This window comes from Coregonus lavaretus (assembly GCF_964263955.1).
Source record: "Coregonus lavaretus genome assembly, chromosome: 10".
In the NCBI taxonomy this organism is placed as follows: domain Eukaryota; kingdom Metazoa; phylum Chordata; class Actinopteri; order Salmoniformes; family Salmonidae; genus Coregonus; species Coregonus lavaretus.
The window spans coordinates 1,794,448-1,815,444 of record NC_139997.1 but is presented as its reverse complement, the minus strand read 5'-3'; the positions used below and the strand labels follow the sequence as shown (position 1 = coordinate 1,815,444).

The window sequence follows — 20,997 nt, the reverse complement described above, 5'->3', positions numbered from 1 at the left end:
AAATTAACACGAAGAAAAAGGAGGGTCGCAGTTCAGGCGCCATTTCAGCAGCTACGATGAGACCCACTTCCAGTAAACATTGAGGGGGGGGGGGCATCAATTTAACACATTTTTGCTAAATAAGTAGCTAGTTAGATATCGGGTAACCGTGAGAGGAGACAAAACGAGTCCTCTAAAGGTTAGAGGAAAGGGGCGGAAGATGGCGGTCGACAGACGAGACGAGAAAGGTACGTAACGTAGCGTTCATCGCAGTGGTTAGCGACGCAACAAGCTGTCTCAGAGAGGAAGAGGCGAAGCGAGAGGTTTCACTCGCCAAAATAACCCCCATGCGTTTCTATGGGCTTATTTTGGACCTAAGTTTGTCGCCATCCTTCCCGACTTTGGGACGATTCCCATTGTTCGGGTGTAGACATGAGCATCTCGTCATTATATACACATCTCTGGCTGTCTTGCTAACGTTAGCTAGCTTACTAACCATTGTGGCCCTATTCCTTTGTCAACGATGTTAGCTAGTCCAGTTTCTCACAACTGGCTTTTAGAATGGCCAGTCAGTGATGCTAATATTAATTTACACACAGCCGGGTTAACGTTACCACGTCTTGATAGCTAGATAACGAGTTATCATACTCGTTTGTTTACTAAATACTAGTGTTAATGTTAAAGCTAACTAGCAAAGATAACAGCGCCACAGTTTCTAAACCCGAGACGCGAGACTTCCGGGAACGCTGGCCAAGCAGAGCAGGCCAATAGTGTGCATCTACAGTCCGCAATTCGGGGTGCCCCCTCGACTATCCTATTGGTTCCTTCATGAACCCCCCCCCCATAGTTTTGATGTCTTCACTATTATTCTACAATGTAGAAAATAGTAAAAGTACTCATTACTGTAAATCGCTCTGGATGAGTGTCTACTAAATGACTAAAATCTATATACACCCCATTGGTTCCTGCATGAACGTCCCCTCACTGTTGTTAACATAACCGGGGGCAAAGGCAGGCGGGAGGCTGGGGCGACACCATGTGCTAGCTAACTTGTTAGCGACACCGTGTGTTAGTTAGCCAGCACAGTGTCACCCTGTGCTGAGAAAGACACTGTCTACTCTAGCACAGCTGGTTAGCTAGCACAAAGTGTCGCCACAGTTAGTAGTACCGGACTAGCTGGCTAAGCAAGCACACATTTTTCCTTGCCGAACACCTGCCCAAGCTGTCATTAACAGAACTGCGGGAAAACAGTGCCTGACAGGCAAGGACGATGGACACTGTCTATCCGTGTACGACTTGCTACTGTTTCCCCCCAGCTCCTTCTTCTGTGGGGTTTATCGGCAGCTGGTGTCCAACGTTATTGTGCATTAAAGCCACCTACTGTAGTGGAACGCCTCCCGCCTGTACTAGCTTAAAGATTGACCAATACAAGTATAAAGAGGGGTTCCTGCAGATGCAGGAATGCCCCGAATTGCACCCTTCTCGACCAGGCCGGGGTTTAGGGTTTTAGTGAAAGTGAAAAATTATTCCTTAGTGGTTAATTTTCTCGAAATGTAAAGGCACAACCTAGATTCGAGTCAGTGTCTTAAGGAGTTGAACGTGTTATTATTCCAACCTCGTGAAAGTGACGAACTGTACATTTTTTTTGTCAAAAATAACTTTATATCTAAGGAGTGCCTTTGATTTGACTGGCTGCGCATGCGCAGTTCGGCGCGAGACGACCAGCATGAGTTTAGGTAGCCAAAGTCATCATGACGTCGCCTACAAGTGTGATCGGGGATTTCTATTGGAGATGCAGTTTCCGCCCATCTTCATACAGATAGAACAAAGATGCCAGATGTTATACCCTGATGTATAAATCTAAAGCATTCGTTTGGAATTTCCACTCCCCACTAAATATGGTGAGGAGAGGAAAGCCAAATGGCCGGTTTCAGTCAAGTATGGGCAAATAAATTAGAAAAGGAAGAGATAAGAATCCCAGCGGGAAATTACCGGAGAAACGCATAACGCTCCGCCCAGCAGACTGTTGACCAATCGTGTTCACGTTGTTATGCAGCGTCACGCGGTTGCTAAGGAAATGATCACGCAATCCATTCTAATAGTCAGGGTGTGAGTCGAAGAAGCTGCTCTCTTCGACAGTATCTCTGGTAATGGGTAGCTGCAGCCCAATATGGCGACCGGACTATGGGCGAGTAGGCGTGTGGAAAGGAGTGGGTGTACGGAAAGCGAATCAGCTAATTGGGCAGATTTGTTGCCACTCAAGACCGTTTCGAGTGGCTGATTGGGATGCACAAACATCCCAAAAGAGATGTCCACATGGCTACAGTAGGCTAGCCAAGACGAATGCTAAAGTGTATTTTGCTCACTATCAACAGTAGCCAGCATATTGCTAGTATGTTCTCTATTGAATATTTTACATTTGTAAATCACTTTCTCTGAAATAAATAAGCTCAGTGAGTAGAAGGATGGGCTCTTAACTTCTCAGCCTTGTATAACCACCATCAAGATGTAGACCGAAGAGCGCATCCTGTTTAGTCTTAATTCCGTAACTTACTTAGGCCTAGATTTCAATATAAATATAGGCTACCATATCAATCAATCAATCAATCATTCGTTCATGCCATAATAATAATAATATGCCATTTAGCAGACGCTTTTATCCAAAGCGACTTACAGTCATGCGTGCATACATTTTTTTTTTTTTTTTTTGTGTATTGGTGGTCCCGGGGATCGAACCCACTACCCTGGCGTTACAAGCGCCGTGCTCTACCAGCTGAGCTACAGAGGACCACAGAGGCCATCACACAGCATATGAGACATTCATGCTTTGAAATGCAATCAAGCATTTTAGTTTTAAAATTGACCAAAGGACACATTTCCACCGGTCTAATGTCCATTGCTCGTGTTTCTTGGACCAAGCAAGTCTCTTCTTCTTATTGGTGTCCTTTAGTAGTGGTCTCTTGGCAGCAATTCGACCATGAAGGCCTGATTCACACATTCTCCTCACAGTTGATGTTGAGATGTGTCTGTTACTTGAACTCTGTGAAGCATTTATTTGGGCTGCAATTTCTGAGGCTGGTAACTCTAATGAACTTTCCTCTGCAGCAGAGGTAACTCTGGGTCTTCCTTTCCTGTTGTGGTCCTCATGAGAGCCAGTTTCATCATAGCGCTTGATGGATTTTGCGACAGCACTCGAAGAAACTTTCAAAGTTCTTTGACCACTTTCGTGGTCCTCTGTAGCTCAATTGGTAGAGCATGGCGCTTGTAACGCCAGTGTAGTGGGTTCGATCCCTGGGACCACCCATACGTAAAAATGTATGCACACATGACTGTAAGTCACTTCGGATAAAAGCGTCTGCTAAATGGCTTATTATTATTATTATTATAAATGTTCCGTATTGACTGACCTTCATGTCTTAAAGTAATGATTGACTGTCGTTTCTCTTTCTTATTTGAGCTGTTCTTGCCATAATATGGACTTGGTCTTTTACCAAATAGGGCTACCTTCTGTTTACCACCCCTACCTTGTCACAACACAACTGATTGGCTCAAACGCATTAAGAAAGAAATAAATTCCACAAATTAACTTTTAAGGCACACCTGTTAATTGAAATGGTGACTACCCCATGAAGCTGGTTGAGAGAATGCCAAGCGTGTGCAAAGCTGTCATCAAGGCGAAGGGTGACTATTTGAAGAATCTGAAATATAAAATATATTTTGATTTGTTTAACAGTTTTTAGGTTACTACATGATTCCATATGTGTTATTTCATAGTTTTGATGTCTTCACTATTATTCTACAATGTAGAAAATAGTAAAAGTAACGAAAAACCCTTGAATGAGTAGGTGTGTCCAAACTTTTGACCAGTAGTGTATATATGTTTTTAGTCTGCTGTAATAAAGGCTTATATTATATATATATATATATATATATATATATATATATATATATATATATATATATATATATATACAAATCTCGTTAGAACAGACTCTCTGGTACACTTATTTATTTATTGTTGTTTACACTGTTCCAAATGGTCAGAAATTATATTGTAATCTAACACAAACGTTTTGGCACACATAATATTCACGCAACGCTTGCTCATATACCCTCCTTTTTCTTGATCTCCAGTAGTTTCCACAACTAAGTCAAATGTCTTTCCACAGACCTGACTTTACCTTTCCCTCCTGAGCAACCAGTAAATATTCGCCCGTTTTGAGTTTATTTTCCTCGTCCTCCGCACCCATTTTGCTGTCACGCGTTACTGTGTTCGAAGTTTGTTATAACCAATTTATTGATGAGATTATGATAGGCTATAGGTCAGGCCCTATTGGTCACATCAGTGTTTCCGCTGCGCTCATTTTTGCTTTGGTGCTGCGCCACGGCAAAAATCATTGCCGCCACGCAACAACAAAAAATATGGAACATGGAAAAAATATTACTGCTGAGGCGAATTCGGAAGATGCTAGAACATTCCACATGTACTTTTCCTCTGCAAACAAAATGAGTAAATAATAGAAAAATCTAACAACCACTTAGTACAATAGTTGATCTATTTACCTAGTTGGCTTGTTGTGTTCTATGCTAGATAAATATTCAGCTCGTGTATTCATGTTATAATTGCCATAGGGAGGGAAACATGCATTCTGACAATCAGTCAATGCACAACAATTCTTGCAATCGCGAAAACAGCAGTTTTTAATGTTTTTTTTGTTAAAATGAGGGGAATCCCAGCTTTCCATTACTACTTTATTTATTTCTCAACTCCTAAATATGCGCGAACTGCGCCATTTTTAAACCCAGGGTTTTTAGCAGGAGCATGGTGAAACACTTTGACTGCTCCGCAATTCGCAGTGAGTGCATTAGGGGAGAGTGGGGCTCAATGTAACATCGGTCAATTGTAGTGTGACTTGGGGTACAATGCCTCTCTACCTCAATCATTTATTTGGAATGACTTAAACAATTGTGATGAGACATTAATATTTTTTGTTGAGCAAGAGTAGTGGAAAACAGGGAAAGTGTTGAGGGGGAAAATTGTGACGTGAAGTGGTTTCTGTGAGAAGTACAGGCAGGGGTATTTTACCCCGGGTGGCGAGTTACCCCGAGTTACCCTAACAGGTAGGCGAGTTACCCCGAGTTACCCTAACAGGTAGGCGAGTTACCCCGAGTTACCCTAACAGGTAGGCGAGTTACCCCGAGTTACCCTAACAGGTAGGCGAGTTACCCCGAGTTACCCTAACAGGTAGGCGAGTTACCCCGAGTTACCCTAACAGGTAGGCGAGTTACCCCGAGTTACCCTAACAGGTAGGCGAGTTACCCCGAGTTACCCTAACAGGTAGGCGAGTTACCCCGAGTTACCCTAACAGGTAGGCGAGTTACCCCGAGTTACCCTAACAGGTAGGCGAGTTACCCCGAGTTACCCTAACAGGTAGGCCTACATTATATTCAGTGATTATGAACGTTTTTTGGGGACATAAAATTAATAAATATGGTAATAACTAGTTCAAAGGTTACATTTAAGATCTGGCCAATGATTAGCCCAATAGGGTAAATGCAGATATGCAACCCCATGCTTCAGCCTATTTATTTGCACTTTGCTGCATCAGTTGGTCTAAAGGTGATAATGTTTATTGCTAATAGCTAATACCTGATAATATGGACCATGCAAAGGCTATCTATATACTGTACATGGCCCAAACCATTGATTAGCCCCGTGCACAGGCTACAATGCCAGTCCAAACTATTTCATCAGCTCGCTAGGCCAGAGGTGATCCCCTCTGTTCTGCGCGCACACAGATTCCACTAAATTATAAAACGATAATGCTGGTTACGTCCCAAGTAGCATCCTATTTCCTACATCAGGGCTGCCCAATCCTGGTCCTGGAGGGCCGAAACACTTCTGCTTTTTGTTTCTACTGGTAGTTAATTGCACTCACCTGGTGTCCCAGGTCTGAATTAGTTCCTGATTTAGAAAGAGAGCATGAAAACCGGCCCTCCAGGATCAGGATTGGGCTGCCCAGCTCTACACGGTGCACTATGTAAAGGAAGTGCGCTCTGTGTTAGTTGAAATCTACCATGCCTAAGTGTGGTTTCCATCTGTCCTCCAGAGGGAGAGCTCAGCGTGCTGGACGACATCCTCACCGAGGCCCCTGATCAGGACGACGAGCTCTACAACCCGGAGAGTGAACACCGCGTCAACCAGAAAAAAGGTACTTTTACCACACAGTTCTGTGAATCGACAGATTTAAAAGCCTATATTGTCTGAGTCTGTTCATGCTAAATCCACTCATTGTCATCATCCCGGTTTGCAGTAGAGTTGACGAGCAGTTTAATAAGGGTGCACACGTTAAAAAAACAAGTTGTTTCTTTCTTCTTATTTATTTGATTGAATTCGGTGTCGAAGCCAGTCCCAAACAGACCAGGTTACATATTGGCCTTGATATTGAAGATGAATATGGCTTTTCCCCCTCCAGGGTCTAAGAGGAAGAACGACCGAGGGGATAACCACGAGCTGAAGCGTCTGCGGCCCTCGGCTCACACCACCACCAGACAGGCCACTAAGAGATCTGCCCCCTCGGCTGGGGCCAGCGGGAAAAAGCCTGTCAACCCCAGGCGGGGACGGCACCCCTCCGAGTACAGGACTGAAGATTACTACGAGGACAGGAAGACCCATCCTATGAGAGATCCTCCCAAAACAGCCCAGCCTGACAAGCCCCTGGGCCGCAGGAGAGAGCCAGACAGACAGAGGATCAAGCCCCTCATGCCTGAGCTCACCACAGAGGTAGGAGCAGCTTTATTAAAGATCACAGGGGGAAATCACTTTAGCTATAGCTGCAGGACTGTTCAAATCTGGTCCTGGTGGGCATGAATTAGATAGATATTTACAGTCACCTGGTGTCCCCGGTGTGAGGGAGAGGATGAAAGCCAGAAGTGCTTTGTCACTCCAGGATCGCCGTTGAACAGCACATGGTATGTAACTTAATCCAAGGCACGTATTGTTTCCGTCCCAAAATCAAGTGGCTAGGTTAGGCTTGGGCGGTATACCGTATACCGGGGTATTTGGAAATAGCCACAGGGTAGTTTTTCAATACCGTTGAACTATTCCTTTGAAGTTTTTCGATACGTTTTTAATATTTGTAGCAAATAGTTTTAAGTAAATACCTGCAGTTAGCTTGTTCAATACGTCAGGAGATGAAGCAGATCGCGTTCTTCATTTCACCCGTCACATTATTTTACATTATGAAGCTTACTTAGTTCCCCAGAACAGCTGAGCCAGTCAGGTGTTTGTTTGTAAATGAAACAGCAGGAGAAAACGGGAGCAAGGTGAGTCCAGCTGTGTGTTGACAGGGGTCGCGTTTTATAATGAAAGTCAAGTGTTTTTTTTGCGTCAACGGAGTGATCAGGGACGTGCAACTACAGTTTTCCTTCACAGAAAATACATTAATGCAACACATTCGTCAGAAAAATAGCTTCATTTTCATCAGATGACAACAGAGGTGCAATGCTATTTGGCTAGCAGCCACACGAGTAAATGGACTTAAAATGAAAAAATGCAAGGTATTTTTGGCAAAAACTATGCATGGCCATCATATTTCTAATGTTTATCATAGAAAGAATGTAGCCAGCTACATGTCCCAATGTTTTGCTTAAAGTTAATCTTGCATTTTACTGTAGTCTGGCTACACCAAGAAAAGTACCAGAGAAAAGTAGCTAGACATCAGTCAGAGCTGTCTGCTGAGAGAACGACCATTCCTGAATTCTCATCTGAGTTCAAAAGTGCAACTGAAGCACAGAATTAGTCTGATGCCGAACAGAAATGACAATAGGAAGCATTTTAGATCAACGTTTACGAAACGCAGCAAGATATTTCTTAGGTGTTTTTAAATATAATTTTTTTCCTGCGTGAAAATATGTGTTAACACGACCCTCTAGTTTAACTTACTAAGTGGCTGAATTAAGAGGCACATCTGCTGCTCCCCCTCGACTGCTCCGCCCGTTGCCCTAGCGACACCAGACTGCTCCGCCCGTTGCCCTAGCGACTCCAGACTCCACACAGACACGGCGTGTAGACATGCTGCTGGAGAGCCATTACTGCATGCTCCCGTTGCCCTAGCAACAGAGCCATTACTGCATGCTCCCGTTGCCCTAGCAACAGAGCCATTACTCCATGCATCAAAACGTTGTCCATTTGCACAATGCCTCTAATTCACCTTCGCTTGTAAATGTCCAAACCCAAAATAACATTCGATAGCTTCTACCTAATATATGTATAACTTTATGAGCTGGATTGCCTGTCTTTGCAATTAGTTTATTTTCGTTTGCGTTCGTTAGCATATTTAGCTAGCAGCCTCCATGGAAATTCGCTGTTACTTGTGCTAATTATGTTAGCATTCTGGTAATAGACAGCCAATGGGCTTTTTTGTTGTTGCATTTTCTGGCGCCCCCTTGTGTACTAAGCAGGTAATACCGTCAATCCCGTGGTGAGAGGAGGACAGTATGACGATATGAAAATCTGTAGACCGCCCAACCCTAGTCTAGGCCTACTTGTATCAAGTATATTCCTAAATTGTGTGCAGGATTGGGGAGTAACGTATTACAAAAAAAAAAAACTGTAATCCGTTATGTTACCATCTAAAATATTGTAATCAGATTAGATATTTTTGAAAAACTAGATGATTACTTCAGAAAGGATGTTTGCGTAAAAAAATATTAGTTTTCTCAATGACATTCAAATCAGCATTGAAACAAGTTTTAAGTTTGTTCTGCCAGAGCGAGTCTGACCACAAGTCAGAGACCACTATGATGACACACCAAATGATGACCACCAATCAGAGACCACTATGATGACACACCAAATGATGACCACCAATCAGAGACCTCTATGATGACACACCAAATGCGTTTGATGGATTGCAGGAAAAGAGCAGGAATAGGCTTTGTAGGCTACAGACCAAGCTATGTATTCTAGTGGTGTGACTGCTGTAGGCATCTAAAGATTATACATGAAACTTGGATAAACGCATGGAGCTAAGTTTTAATGTCACATGCACAAGTACAGTGAAATGCCTTTCTTGCAAGCTGTAATCAATAACAATGTAGTATTACAAATAACAAGATAGAACAAAAACACACGAGAAATAAGAAGAATATGAGAAAGTAAGAATCTATATACAGGGTCAGGTGACTATACAGGGTCAGGTGACTATATACAGGGTCAGTTCCATATTAACAATGTGCAGGGATACTGGAGTGATGGAGGTAGATATGTATAGGGGTAAGGTGACTATATACAGGGTCAGTTCCAATACCATATTAACAATGTGCAGGGGTAAGGTGACTAGGATTCAGGATGTATGATAAACAGAGTAGCAGCAGCGTGTATGATGATTGTATGTGAGTGGGTGTGCGTGTGTATAGAATCAGTATAAATGTACGAGCATACAGTGGCTTGCGAAAGTATTCACCCCCTTGGTATTTTTCTTATTTTGTTGTCTTACAACCTGGAATGAAAATGTTTGTATCATTTGATTTACACTACATGCCTACCACTTTGAAGTTGCAAAATATTTTTTTGGGGGCGAAACAAACTAGAAATAAGACAAAAAAACGGAACTTGAGCGTGCATAACTATTCACCTTTTGCAGCAATTACAGCTGCAAGTCTCTTGGGGTAGGTCTCTATAAGCTTGTGCCAGACATAGCGTTTTCCTTGATGGCAAAAAAGCTCAATTTTAGTCTCATCTCACCAGAGATGTACCTTCTTCCATATGTTTGGGGAGTCTCCCACTTGCCTTTTGGCGAACACCAAATGTGTGGAGCTTTGCAGCTCCTTCAGGGTTATCTTTGGTGTCTTTGTTGCCTCTGATTAATGCCCTCCTTGCCTGGTCCATGAGTTTTGGTGGACGGCCCTCTCTTGGCAGGTTTGTTGTGGTGCCATATTCTTTCAATTTTTTTAATAATGGATTTTAGATGGTGCTCCGTGGGATGTTCACATTTTCAGATATTTTTTTATTACCCAACCCTGATCTGTACTTCTCCACAACTTTGTCCCTGACCTGTTTGGAGAGCTCCTTGATCTTCATGGTGCCGCTTGCTTGGTGGTGCCCCTTGCTTAGTGGTGTTGCAGAGTCTGGGGCCTTTCAGAACAGGTGTGTATGTGACAGATCATGTGACACTTAGATTGCACACAGGTGGACTTTATTTAACTAATTATGTGACTTCTGAAGGTAATTGGTTGCACCAGATCTTGTGAATACCTACGCACGCACCACTTCCGTTATTAGTTATTTAGAATTTGTTTAAGTTATTTTTTTCATTCCACTTCACCAATTTGGACTATTTTGTGTATGTCCATTACATGAAATCCAAATAAAAAATAATAAATAAAAACCCATTTAAATTACAGGTTGTAATGCAACAAAATAGGAAAAACGCCAAGGGGGATGAATACTTTTGCAAGGCACTGTATTATGTGTGTGTGTGCGCGAATGATGGAGTAAGTGTGTGTCGGGGTGTGAATCTGTAGGGCCCTGCGTTACAGTGCATAAAGACAGTGCAAAAATGGTCAACTCAGTCTGTTTAGCCATTTAGTTCGCTATTTAGCAATCTTTTGAAGCAAATGCTAAATGGCATATTATATTATTTATGGCTTGGGGATAGAAGCTGTTCAGGTGCCTGTTGGTGTCAGACTTGATGCACCGCTTGCGAAAGAAGAGAACAGTCTATGACATGGGAGGCTGGAGTGTAACAATTCTCTGGGCCTTATTTTCACACAACCTGATGGGAGGGAGCTCGGCTGCAGTGATGAACTGGGCTGTTCAGCACCAACCTCTGTAGCGCCATGCGATAGAGGGCGGTGCTGTTGCCATACCAGGCGGTGATGCAGCCAGTCAAGATGCTCTCAATGGTACAGATGGATAACTTTTTGAGGGCCCAAACCTTTTCAACCTTCTGAGTGGGGAAGAGGCGCCGTGTGTGGACCATTTTTAAGTCCTTAGTGATTTGGACACCGAGGAACTTGAAGCTCTCGACCTGCTCCACTGCAGCCCCGTCGACGTGGATGGGGGTGTGCTCGCCCCCCCCTTTTATAGTCCACGACCAGCTCCTTGACGTTGAGGGAGAGGTTGTTGCTCTAGCTCCCTGTAGGCCAGCGTTTCAAATAATCAAAGCTTGATGATTAGTTGATTTTTATTTGAATCAGCTGTGTAGTGCTAGGGCAAAAAAACCAAAACGTGCACCCCTTGAGGTCCCCAGGACAGAGTTTTGGGAAATGCTGCTGTAGGCTGTCTCATCGTTGTTGGTGATCAGGCCTACCACCGTTGTGTCGTCAGCAAACTTGATGGTGTTGGAGTCGTGCGCGGCCACGCAGTCGCGGGTGAACAGGGAGTACAGGAGGGGACTGAGCACACACCCCATTTGTATTTATTAAGGATCCCCATTAGCTGCTGCCAAGTCAGCAGCTACTCTTCCTGGGGTCCAGCAAAATTAAGGCAGTTCATACAATTTTAGTACAATACATTCACAGATTTCACAACACACTGTGTGCCCTCAGGCATCTACTCCACTACCACATATCTACAGTACAAAATCATGTGTACATATGTGTATAGTGCGTATGTTATCGTGTGTGTGTTTCTGCATGTGTCTGTGCCTATGTTTGTGTTGCTTCACAGTCCCCTCGGTTCCATAAGGTGTTTTCTTTTATGTTTTATGATGTGGAATAGAGTTCCATGTAGTCATGGCTCTATGTAGTACTGTGCGCCTCTCATAGTCTGTTCTGGACTTGGGGACTGTGAAGAGACCTCTGGTGGCATGTCTTGTGGGGTATACATGGGTGCGCCAGTATTTCAAACAGACAGCTCGGTGCATTCAACATGTTAATACCTCTCATAAATACAAGTAGTGATGAAGTCAATCTCTCCTCCACTTTGAGCCAGGAGAGATTGACATGCATATTATTAATATTAGCTCTCTGTGTACATCCATGGGCCAGCCGTGCTGCCCTGTTCTGAGCCAATTGCAATTTTCCTAAGTCCTTTTTTGTGGCACCTGACCACACGACTGAACAGTAGTCCAGGTGCGACAAAACTAGGGCCTGTAGGACCTGCCTTGTTGATAGTGTTGTTAAGAAGGTAGAGCAGCGCTTAATTATAGACAGACTTCTCCCCATCTTAGCTACTGTTGTGTCAATAGGTTTTGACCATGGAAGTTTACAATCCACGGTTACTCCAAGCAATTTAGTCACCTTAAAACATGTTTTTCAGCCACTCCACAAATGTCTTGTTAACAGACTATCGTTTTGGCAAGTGCATGACACAAGTAATTTTTCCAACAATTGTTTACAGACAGATTATTTCACTTATAATTCACTGTGTCACAATTCCAGTGGGTCTGAAGTTTACATACACTAAGTTGACTGTGCCTTTAAACAGCTTGGAAAATTCCAGAAAATGATGTCATGACTTTAGAAGCTTCTGATAGGCTAATTGACATCATTTGAGTCAATTGGAGGTGTACCTGTGGATGTATTTCAAGGCCTACCTTCAAACTCAGTGCCTCTTTGCTTGACATCATGGGAAAATCAAAAGAAATCAGCCAAGACCTCAGAAAAAAATGGTAGACCTCCACAAGTCTGGTTCATCCTTGGGAGCAATTTCCAAACGTCTGAAGGTACCACGTTCATCTGTACAAACAATAGTACGCAAGTATAAACACCATGGGACCACGCAGCCGTCATACCGCTCAGGAAGGAGACGCGTTCTGTCTCCTAGAGATGAACGTACTTTGGTGCAAAAAGTGCAAATCAATCCCAGAACAACAGCAAAGGACCTTGTGAAGATGCTGGAGGAAACGGGTACAAAAGTTATCTATATTCACAGTAAAACAAGTCCTATATCGACATAACCTGAAAGGCCACTCAGCAAGGAAGAAGACACTGCTCCAAAACCGCCATAAAAAAGCCAGACTATGGTTTGCAACTGCACATGGGGACAAAGATCGTACTTTTTGGAGAAATGTCCTCTGGTCTGATGAAACAAAAGTAGAACCTTTTGGCCATAATGACCATCGTTATGTTTGGAGGAAAAAGGGGGTTGCTTGTAAGCCGAAGAACACCATCCCAACCGTGAAGCACGGGGGTGGCAGCATCATGCTGTGGGGATGCTTTGCTGCAGGAAGGACTGGTGAACTTCACAAAATTTATGGCATCATGAGGAAGGAAAATTATGTGGATATATTGAAGCAACATCTCAAGACATCAGTCAGGAAGTTAAAGCTGGGTCGCAAATGGGTCTTCCAAATGGACAACGACCCCAAGTATACTTCCAAAGTTGTGGCAAATTGGCTTAAGGACAACAAAGTCAAGGTATTGGAGTGGCCATCACAAAGCCCTGACCTCAATCCTATAGAACATTTGTGGGCAGAACTGAAAAAGAAAAAGTGTGTGCGAGCAAGGAGGCCTACAAACCTGACTCAGTTACACCAGCTCTGTCAGGAGGAATGGGCCAAAATTCACCCAACTTATTGTGGGAAGCTTGTGGAAGGCTACCCGAAACGTTTGACCCAAGTTAAACAATTTAAAGGCAATGCTACCAAATACTAATTGAGTGTATGTAAACTTCTGACCAACTGGGAATGTGATGAAAGAAATAAAAGCTGAAATAAATCATTCTCTCTACTATTATTCTGACATTTCACATTCTTAAAATAAAGTGGTGATCCTAACTGACCTAAAACAGGGATTTTTTTTTTTTACTTGGATTAAATGTCAGGAATTGTGAAAAACTGAGTTTAAATGTATTTGGTTAAGGTGTATGTACATTTCCGACTTCAACTGTGTATGTATGTATGCTTGCTTGCGTGTGGGTAGAATAACAGTGGTCTAGGACTCTATCGCCCCTAGTGGTGAGGAAGACGTGTTGATGGAAGTTGGGCATCACGTGTCTTAATGACGCAGAATTAAAATCACCGGCAACCAAGAAGTCAGCCTTTGGATGTACGTTTTCCTGCTTGTTTATAGCCTCGTACAGTTAATTAAGTGCCAGCTTGTTATATTTCTTGTCCTGAGGTGGAATGTGTGTGTGTGTGTGTGTGTGTGTGTGTGTATATATATGTATATATATATATATATATATATATATATATATATATATAGATATAGAACAGTCACGATAACAGCTGAAAACTCTCTCGAGGTAGAAGGGTCAGCATTTTACCATTGGGTATTCCAAGACGAGTGAACAATGGGGTCGACACTTCCACCGCGCTTGAGTCAGCACACTAGTTGTTGATGAAAAGTCAAAGCCCTCCCCCTTCTCAATTTCCCTGACTCCACTGTCCTGTCTGCACGGTGAATGGGGAATCCATTGAGTAGGATAGCCATGAGGGGGGGTATATTGTCCGAGAGCCATGTTTCAGAAAAGCAGAGTCCCGTTGGTAGCAAATCCGTGCTCTGAGGTCATCCATCTTATTATCAAGTGACTGTACATTGGCCAGTAGAATGGCGGGAAGAGGTGGCTGGTTTTCCCTTCACCTTAAACTCGCCAGGATCCTCTCTTGCCTCTGTGACGCCGTTGTTTCCTCTTGGGTAGCCCAAAAATTGGGTTAGAATGACAAAAAGAGTCCATTGCAGATGAAGCCAGAATTTAGGTAACTGCCAGATCAAAAGTTATTGTTGGTTGTAAGAAATTATATACATTTTGAATGAATAATGTCTGACAATACCTTTTTTATTCTATACATTTTGCTATAATTTTTGCATCGCCACACTGACGTGTAAGGGGCCTCCATTTTTTTTAATGGACTGGATCTTTATATTTCCCACTTGTATCCTGTTTCAGTAATAATGAAATCAGACCTTCTTCTTGAGTGTCTGATAATATACCATTTACATAGGAGTGGTTAAAACAGGCTAATAACGGTCCCCTGAGTATATCAAAAAAGGTTTGGTATACCTCGACTGGTATGCCATCCAACCCTGGAGTTTTCCCGGAGGCGGCAGTTGATGTGTTCAGAGGGTCCCTGGTTCGAGCCCCAGGACGAGGAGAGGGACGGAAGCAACACAAACCAACAAGGCACTACAGTAATACTGCAAAAAAATGTGGCAACGCAATTAACACTTTGTATTCAGGACAGAAAGTTATGTTTGGGGCAAATCCAATACAACACATTACTGAGTTCCACTCTCCATATTTGCAAGCATAGTGGTGGCTGCATCATGTTATGGGTATGCTTGTAATCTTTATAGAACTGGGGAGTTTTGCAGGATAAAAAAAAAAAAAAAACGGAATGGAGCTAAGCACAGGCAAAATCCTAGAGGTAAACCTGGTTGTCTGCTTTCCACCAGACACTGGGAGATGAATTCACCTTTCAGCAGGACAATAATCTTAAAAAACAAGGTCAAATCTACACTAGCGTTGCTTACCAAGAAGACCGAGTTACAGTTTTGACTTAAATCTACTTGAAAACAAAACATAAAGTCAAAAAATACAACAGAAAATATATATACAGTGTGTGCAAATGTAGCAAGTTATGGAGGTAAGGCAATAAATAGGCTATATTGCAAAATAATTACAATTAGTATTAAGTATTCACATTACGAGTTCGGGTAATCCAAAAGTTACGTTACTGATTACAATTTTGGACTGGTAATTAATAACTGTAACAGATTACATTTAGAAAGTAACCTACCCAACCCTGGTTGTGTAACTCTGAAGCCCTATGTTGTACATCCCAAGTGGCACCCTATTCCCTATGTAGTGCACTACTTTAGACCCAGAGCCCTATGACACCCTATTCCCTATATAGTGCACTACTTTAGACCCAGAGCCCTATGACACCCTATTCCCTATGTAGTGCACTACTTTAGACCCAGAGCCCTATGACACCCTATTCCCTATATAGTGCACTACTTTAGACCCAGAGCCCTATGACACCCTATTCCCTATGTAGTGCACTACTTTAGACCCAGAGCCCTATGACACCCTATTCCCTATGTAGTGCACTACTTTAGACCCAGAGCCCTATGACACCCTATTCCCTATGTAGTGCACTACTTTAGACCAGAGCCCTATGACACCCTATTCCCTATGTAGTGCACTACTTTAGACCCAGAGCCCTATGACACCCTATTCCCTATGTAGTGCACTACTTTAGACCCAGAGCCCTATGACACCCTATTCCCTATGTAGTGCACTACTTTAGACCCAGAGCCCTATGACACCCTATTCCCTATGTAGTGCACTACTTTAGACCAGAGCACTATGGGCCATTTGGGATGCAACTAGGATATGCACAACAGAGTCAAAGGTAGAGGCCCTGGTCAAAGGTAGTGCACTATATATGGAATAGGGTGTCATTTGGGATGGGGGGTTAAAAATAATTTCACTATTCGAGTAGTATCATTAATTTTTTTTCCCAGGATATACATGTTTTTTAAATTATTTTAAAAAACCTGAGCACTACTGCGCGAGGGAGGGTACGCTGGTGTTCTCGCTGCAGATGAGGGGGCCGCTGCGTGTGACATGGTAGCGAGCAGACAGTACGGCTAAGACTAGCTAGCATGTAGCAGGCCACAATGTTATTCATCATCCCATAAAACAAGTGTCCATCTTGACTGGAGTAGCCTAGAGGAGCTAGCCAGCTATAGCTAGCCAGGCTAATTGAGGCTACATGCTACGCCTTCTCCACCACCCCATTCAGATAAAACAACAGTCTACTTATTCCGTCTTTCATTGCATTTTAGTGAACTCTCACTCCACTTGCTACACGTTGAGCATCGGGTGCCGCTTTGATTGGACGACCTAACCAACAGGCTACCAGTCAGCTGCCGGGCTTTTTATGGAGTGCACGTCATAAAAACTATAGGCTGCATTGAAACGTTTGTTGTTTTTATTAAATTAATAGTTTGAAATGTCATGCTATATCCTTGTGTGTAACAATGTCACATATTTTAATTTAAAAAAAGCCTTTTCAGTGTTAAAATAGGCCTATAGGAAAGTTAGCCTACAAAGATGGAAGCTACCGGTATCTTAATAATATAATAATAATAATATGCCATTTAGCAGACGCTTTTATCCAAAGCGACTTACAGTCAATGCTGCATAAATGTTTTGTGTATGGGTGGTCCCGGGGATCGAACCCACTACCTTGGCGTTACAAGCGCCGTGCTCTACCAGCTGAGCTACAGAGGACCATCTTCTTGCATTTCATAGTGTTGTAGCCTGTAATGAACATTTTTGTTTTGCAAACAGTAATTAACAGTTTCAGCATTTCTACATGTCGTGTTGCATTATTCAAATGTGTTAACTTCTGTGCAGCATGAGTGGTGATGCGGACCAGACTCCCAGTGAGTTCAGTTCTTCAGAACAGACTAGAGCCAGTATGAGTGGGGAGCTAACATGATGCGGACCAGACTCCCAGTGAGTTCAGTTCTTCAGGACAGACTAGAGCCAGTATGAGTGGGGAGGTAACATGATGCAGACCAGACTCCCAGTGGTTCCTCAGGACAGACTAGAGCCAGTATGAGTGGGGAGCTAACATGATGCAGACCAGACTCCCAGTGAGTTCAGTGGTTCTTCAGGACTGGCTAAGTGTAGCAGGCACAGAGGCCTGGCTCTTTAGTATTAAGGGGACATCGGCTGTGCTGATAAACAGACTTAATCCCCATCAGTAGACGACGTGAGACACATTTGACCCAAAGTAACAATTTGAGTACCGAACCGTTTTTAATGTTCTAGTATCGGTACAGAAGTTTCGGTGTATATACCGTGCAACACTAGTCCTTCCTCTGTGTTCTGTAGAGACTGAGGGTTCGGTTACTGATGTCCTTCTGTTCTGTAGAGACTGAGGGTTCGGTTACTGATGTCCTTCTGTTCTGTAGAGACTGAGGGTTAGGTTACTGATGTCCTTCTGTTCTGTAGAGACTGAGGGTTCGGTTACTGATGTCCTTCTGTTCTGTAGAGACTGAGGGTTCGGTTACTGATGTCCTTCTGTTCTGTTGTCTAGAAGCTGATGCATCCCGGTGAGGAGAGCGTTGGCATGGTCAGCCCTTCCGCTAAGGAAGAGGCCGAAGAGGAGGCATCCGACCAGGAGACGGGCAGCACGGCCGAGTCCTCCGAGGGAAACCCTTCCAACATGGAGGAAGAGGAGGACGGAGAGAATGACCCAGAGGAAGATGAGGAGGAGGAGGAGGAAGAAGAGGAGGAAGAGTATGAGCAGGAGCAAGGGGACCGGAGAACCAGGAATGCGCCAAATGATTACGACACTCGCAGTGAAGCCAGCGACTCCCAGTCTGAGTCGGTGTCCTTCTCTGAGGGGGAGTCGGTTCACTCTGGCTCTGGGTCTGACGCCTCAGGTAATAAACACCTGGCTCAACATTCACGTGGGCTATGTCCCGATTTATCTGTCCCTCCTTCCAAGTGTGCACTTGTTCACTTCCCTTCATGGATTAAGAAGGAAATTACTGGTATAAGAAAATGGTGGACATTCCGTCTAGCTTATGCCTACACCAATTCAATGTTTATACAGGAAGCAGTCAACGAATGCACACTTCAGGAGGAAGAAGAGATTATTGGGACTCTCTTTCCTTTCACTATCGTTGTCAGACTCTCTTTCCTTTCACTATCGTTGTCAGACTCTCTTTCCTTTCACTATCGTTGTCAGACTCTCTTTCCTTTCACTATCGTTGTCAGACTCTCTTTCCTTTCACTATCGTTGTCAGACTCTCTTTTATTCACCCACACGTTACACCCTCCTAGGTCACTGTCGTGGTAATACCATGATCACGTTACACCCTCCTAGGTCACTGTCGTGGTAATACCATGATCACGTTACACCCTCCTAGTCCACTGTCGTGGTAATACCATGATCACGTTACACCCTCCTAGGTCACTGTCGTGGTAATACCATGATCACGTTATACCCTCCTAGTCCACTGTCGTGGTAATACCGTGATCACGTTACACCCTCCCAGTTCACTGTCGTGGTAATACCATGATCACTTTACACACAAAGTGGCTATTTGAAGAATCTCAAATATAAAATATATTTTGATTTGGTTAACAAATGCACTGACAGTTTTAAAGCAGAACTACCAAAAAACAAACCTGTTTTAATGGAAAAGCCCCAATCAGCAGTTAAGATGTGCAATCAGCAAGATGTGAGTTGTGTCCACTCCGGTAGCCTAGACACCTCTGCTGCTAAAACTCTTAATTTTCCACAGTACATTTGGTAACAATGACCCGGCAAATTACATTGGTTGTGCCTCAATTAATAAAGCCTATGATTTTTCCATGCAGATGTCGCCTACCAATGTTAGAACAGGGACCGGGTAGGTCTCCCTCTCGTTGGCGCCATCAGCTGTCGTCTTCCACACTGTTAGGACCGTTTATCGGACTTGTGGATCGGTGTCATGCTCAGTTACATGCAGAAAAGGTTTTAATGGGCTGAAGGAGAGTACGCAACAATTCAGTCACAACAGATTTAGAGGTATTTTCAGAATAAGGCAGGAAAAACATTTAGTCAACCGCCCGGTTCATAACATTGGAATCGATTTACTTATCGATGCTCCCTTTTGGATCGGTTTGGGCTCTCGCGGACCGATGCACTAGAATCTTAAACATTTGAACCGGGGACCGATGCGTATCTGTGGTGTTATATCCTGAAAGCTCACTGTCCGCTTTGCTGCACCTGTCCGTGTATGTCTTTCATTGCTTGAAGAATCAATGTATAGATTTAGCTCTTGTTCTGAGTTTTTTTTTTTTGCAGCCATGGCATGTGCTATGAATAAGTTATTTGCATGCATTTGAAAACGGTGTGGCGTTCTCCAGGTTCTGAGAAGACGCGTGAGAAGCTGTCGTCGTCTGTCCGCGCCGTTCGCAAGGACCAGACCAGCAAGCTGAAGTACGTCCTACGAGACGCCCGCTTCTTCCTGATCAAGAGCAACAACCATGAGAACGTCTCCCTGGCCAAGGCTAAGGTGCACTCCTTCATCTTAAAGGGATACTGCGACATTCTGCCATTTAGTTTCTGAGTTAAAGGGATGCTTTGAAATTCTGGCATACATATACCTTTTTGTTCTACTTTCCCAGAGTCAGATGAACTTGTGGATACCATTTTTTCATGTCTCTGCGTGCCGTATAAAGGAAGTTAGCGATGCTACCATATCTGTAGACTTCCAGTCATTTATAAGTCATACTAACGCTAGTTAGCATTGGTTCGCGAAACTACCACTGACTTCCGTTATACGGCACACAGAGACATTAAAAATGCTATCCTGACACTGGGGGAAGTAGAACAAGGGCTTGTATGGCAGAATTTCACAGTATCACTTTAACTCAGAAGCTGTGTCGCAAATGGCACCCTATTCCCTATGTAGTGCACTACTTTTGACCAGGACCCATAGGGCTCTGACCAAAACTAGTGCCATGGTTAAAAGTAGTGCACTACATAGTGAATAGGGTGCCATTTGGGACATAACCATAGTCTCTTAAGAAGACTGTACAAAACACTGGTTACGGCAGGTAGCTTAGTGGTTAAGAGCGTTGTGCCAGTAACCGAAAAGGTCGCTGGTTCTAATCCCCGAGCCGACTAGGTGAAAAAATCTGTCGATGTGCCCTTGAGCAAGGCACTTAACCCTAATTGCTCCTGTAAGTCGCTCTGGATAAATGACTAAAATGTAAATGCCTTTACATACAAACAAAAGTTTGTATGAAAACTGTTTCCCGACGATGAACACAGGCAAAACAGTGTAATGTTGACTGTGTTATTTCCAGGGGGTGTGGTCCACTCTGCCCGTTAATGAGAAGAAGCTGAACGCTGCCTTCCATTCCGCTCGCAGCGTCATCCTGGTCTTCTCAGTCAAGGAGAGTGGCAAGTTCCAAGGTCAATACAGAGCGATAGCTATTAGGCTGCTATTCCTGTGGTTAACTTAATAGCCCCATATACAGTGGGGAGAACAAGTATTTGATACACTGCCGATTTTGCAGGTTTTCCTACTTACAAAGCATGTAGAGGTCTG

General features: G+C 43.5%; 1 protein-coding gene across 1 annotated transcript in view; it reads left to right on the top strand.

Moving 5' to 3' along the window:
* LOC311136688 (YTH domain-containing protein 1-like) overlaps positions 1 to 20,997 on the top strand; it is a 52,084-nt gene continuing 31,087 nt past the window's right edge. The window contains exons 1-6 of the mRNA XM_084170915.1: positions 1 to 227; positions 6,090 to 6,191; positions 6,456 to 6,763; positions 17,985 to 18,333; positions 19,808 to 19,956; positions 20,753 to 20,861. Coding sequence (XP_084027041.1) covers positions 200 to 227; positions 6,090 to 6,191; positions 6,456 to 6,763; positions 17,985 to 18,333; positions 19,808 to 19,956; positions 20,753 to 20,861 — 1,045 coding nt within the window. The 5' untranslated portion in view covers positions 1 to 199. The remainder of the gene's footprint in view (positions 228 to 6,089; positions 6,192 to 6,455; positions 6,764 to 17,984; positions 18,334 to 19,807; positions 19,957 to 20,752; positions 20,862 to 20,997) is intronic.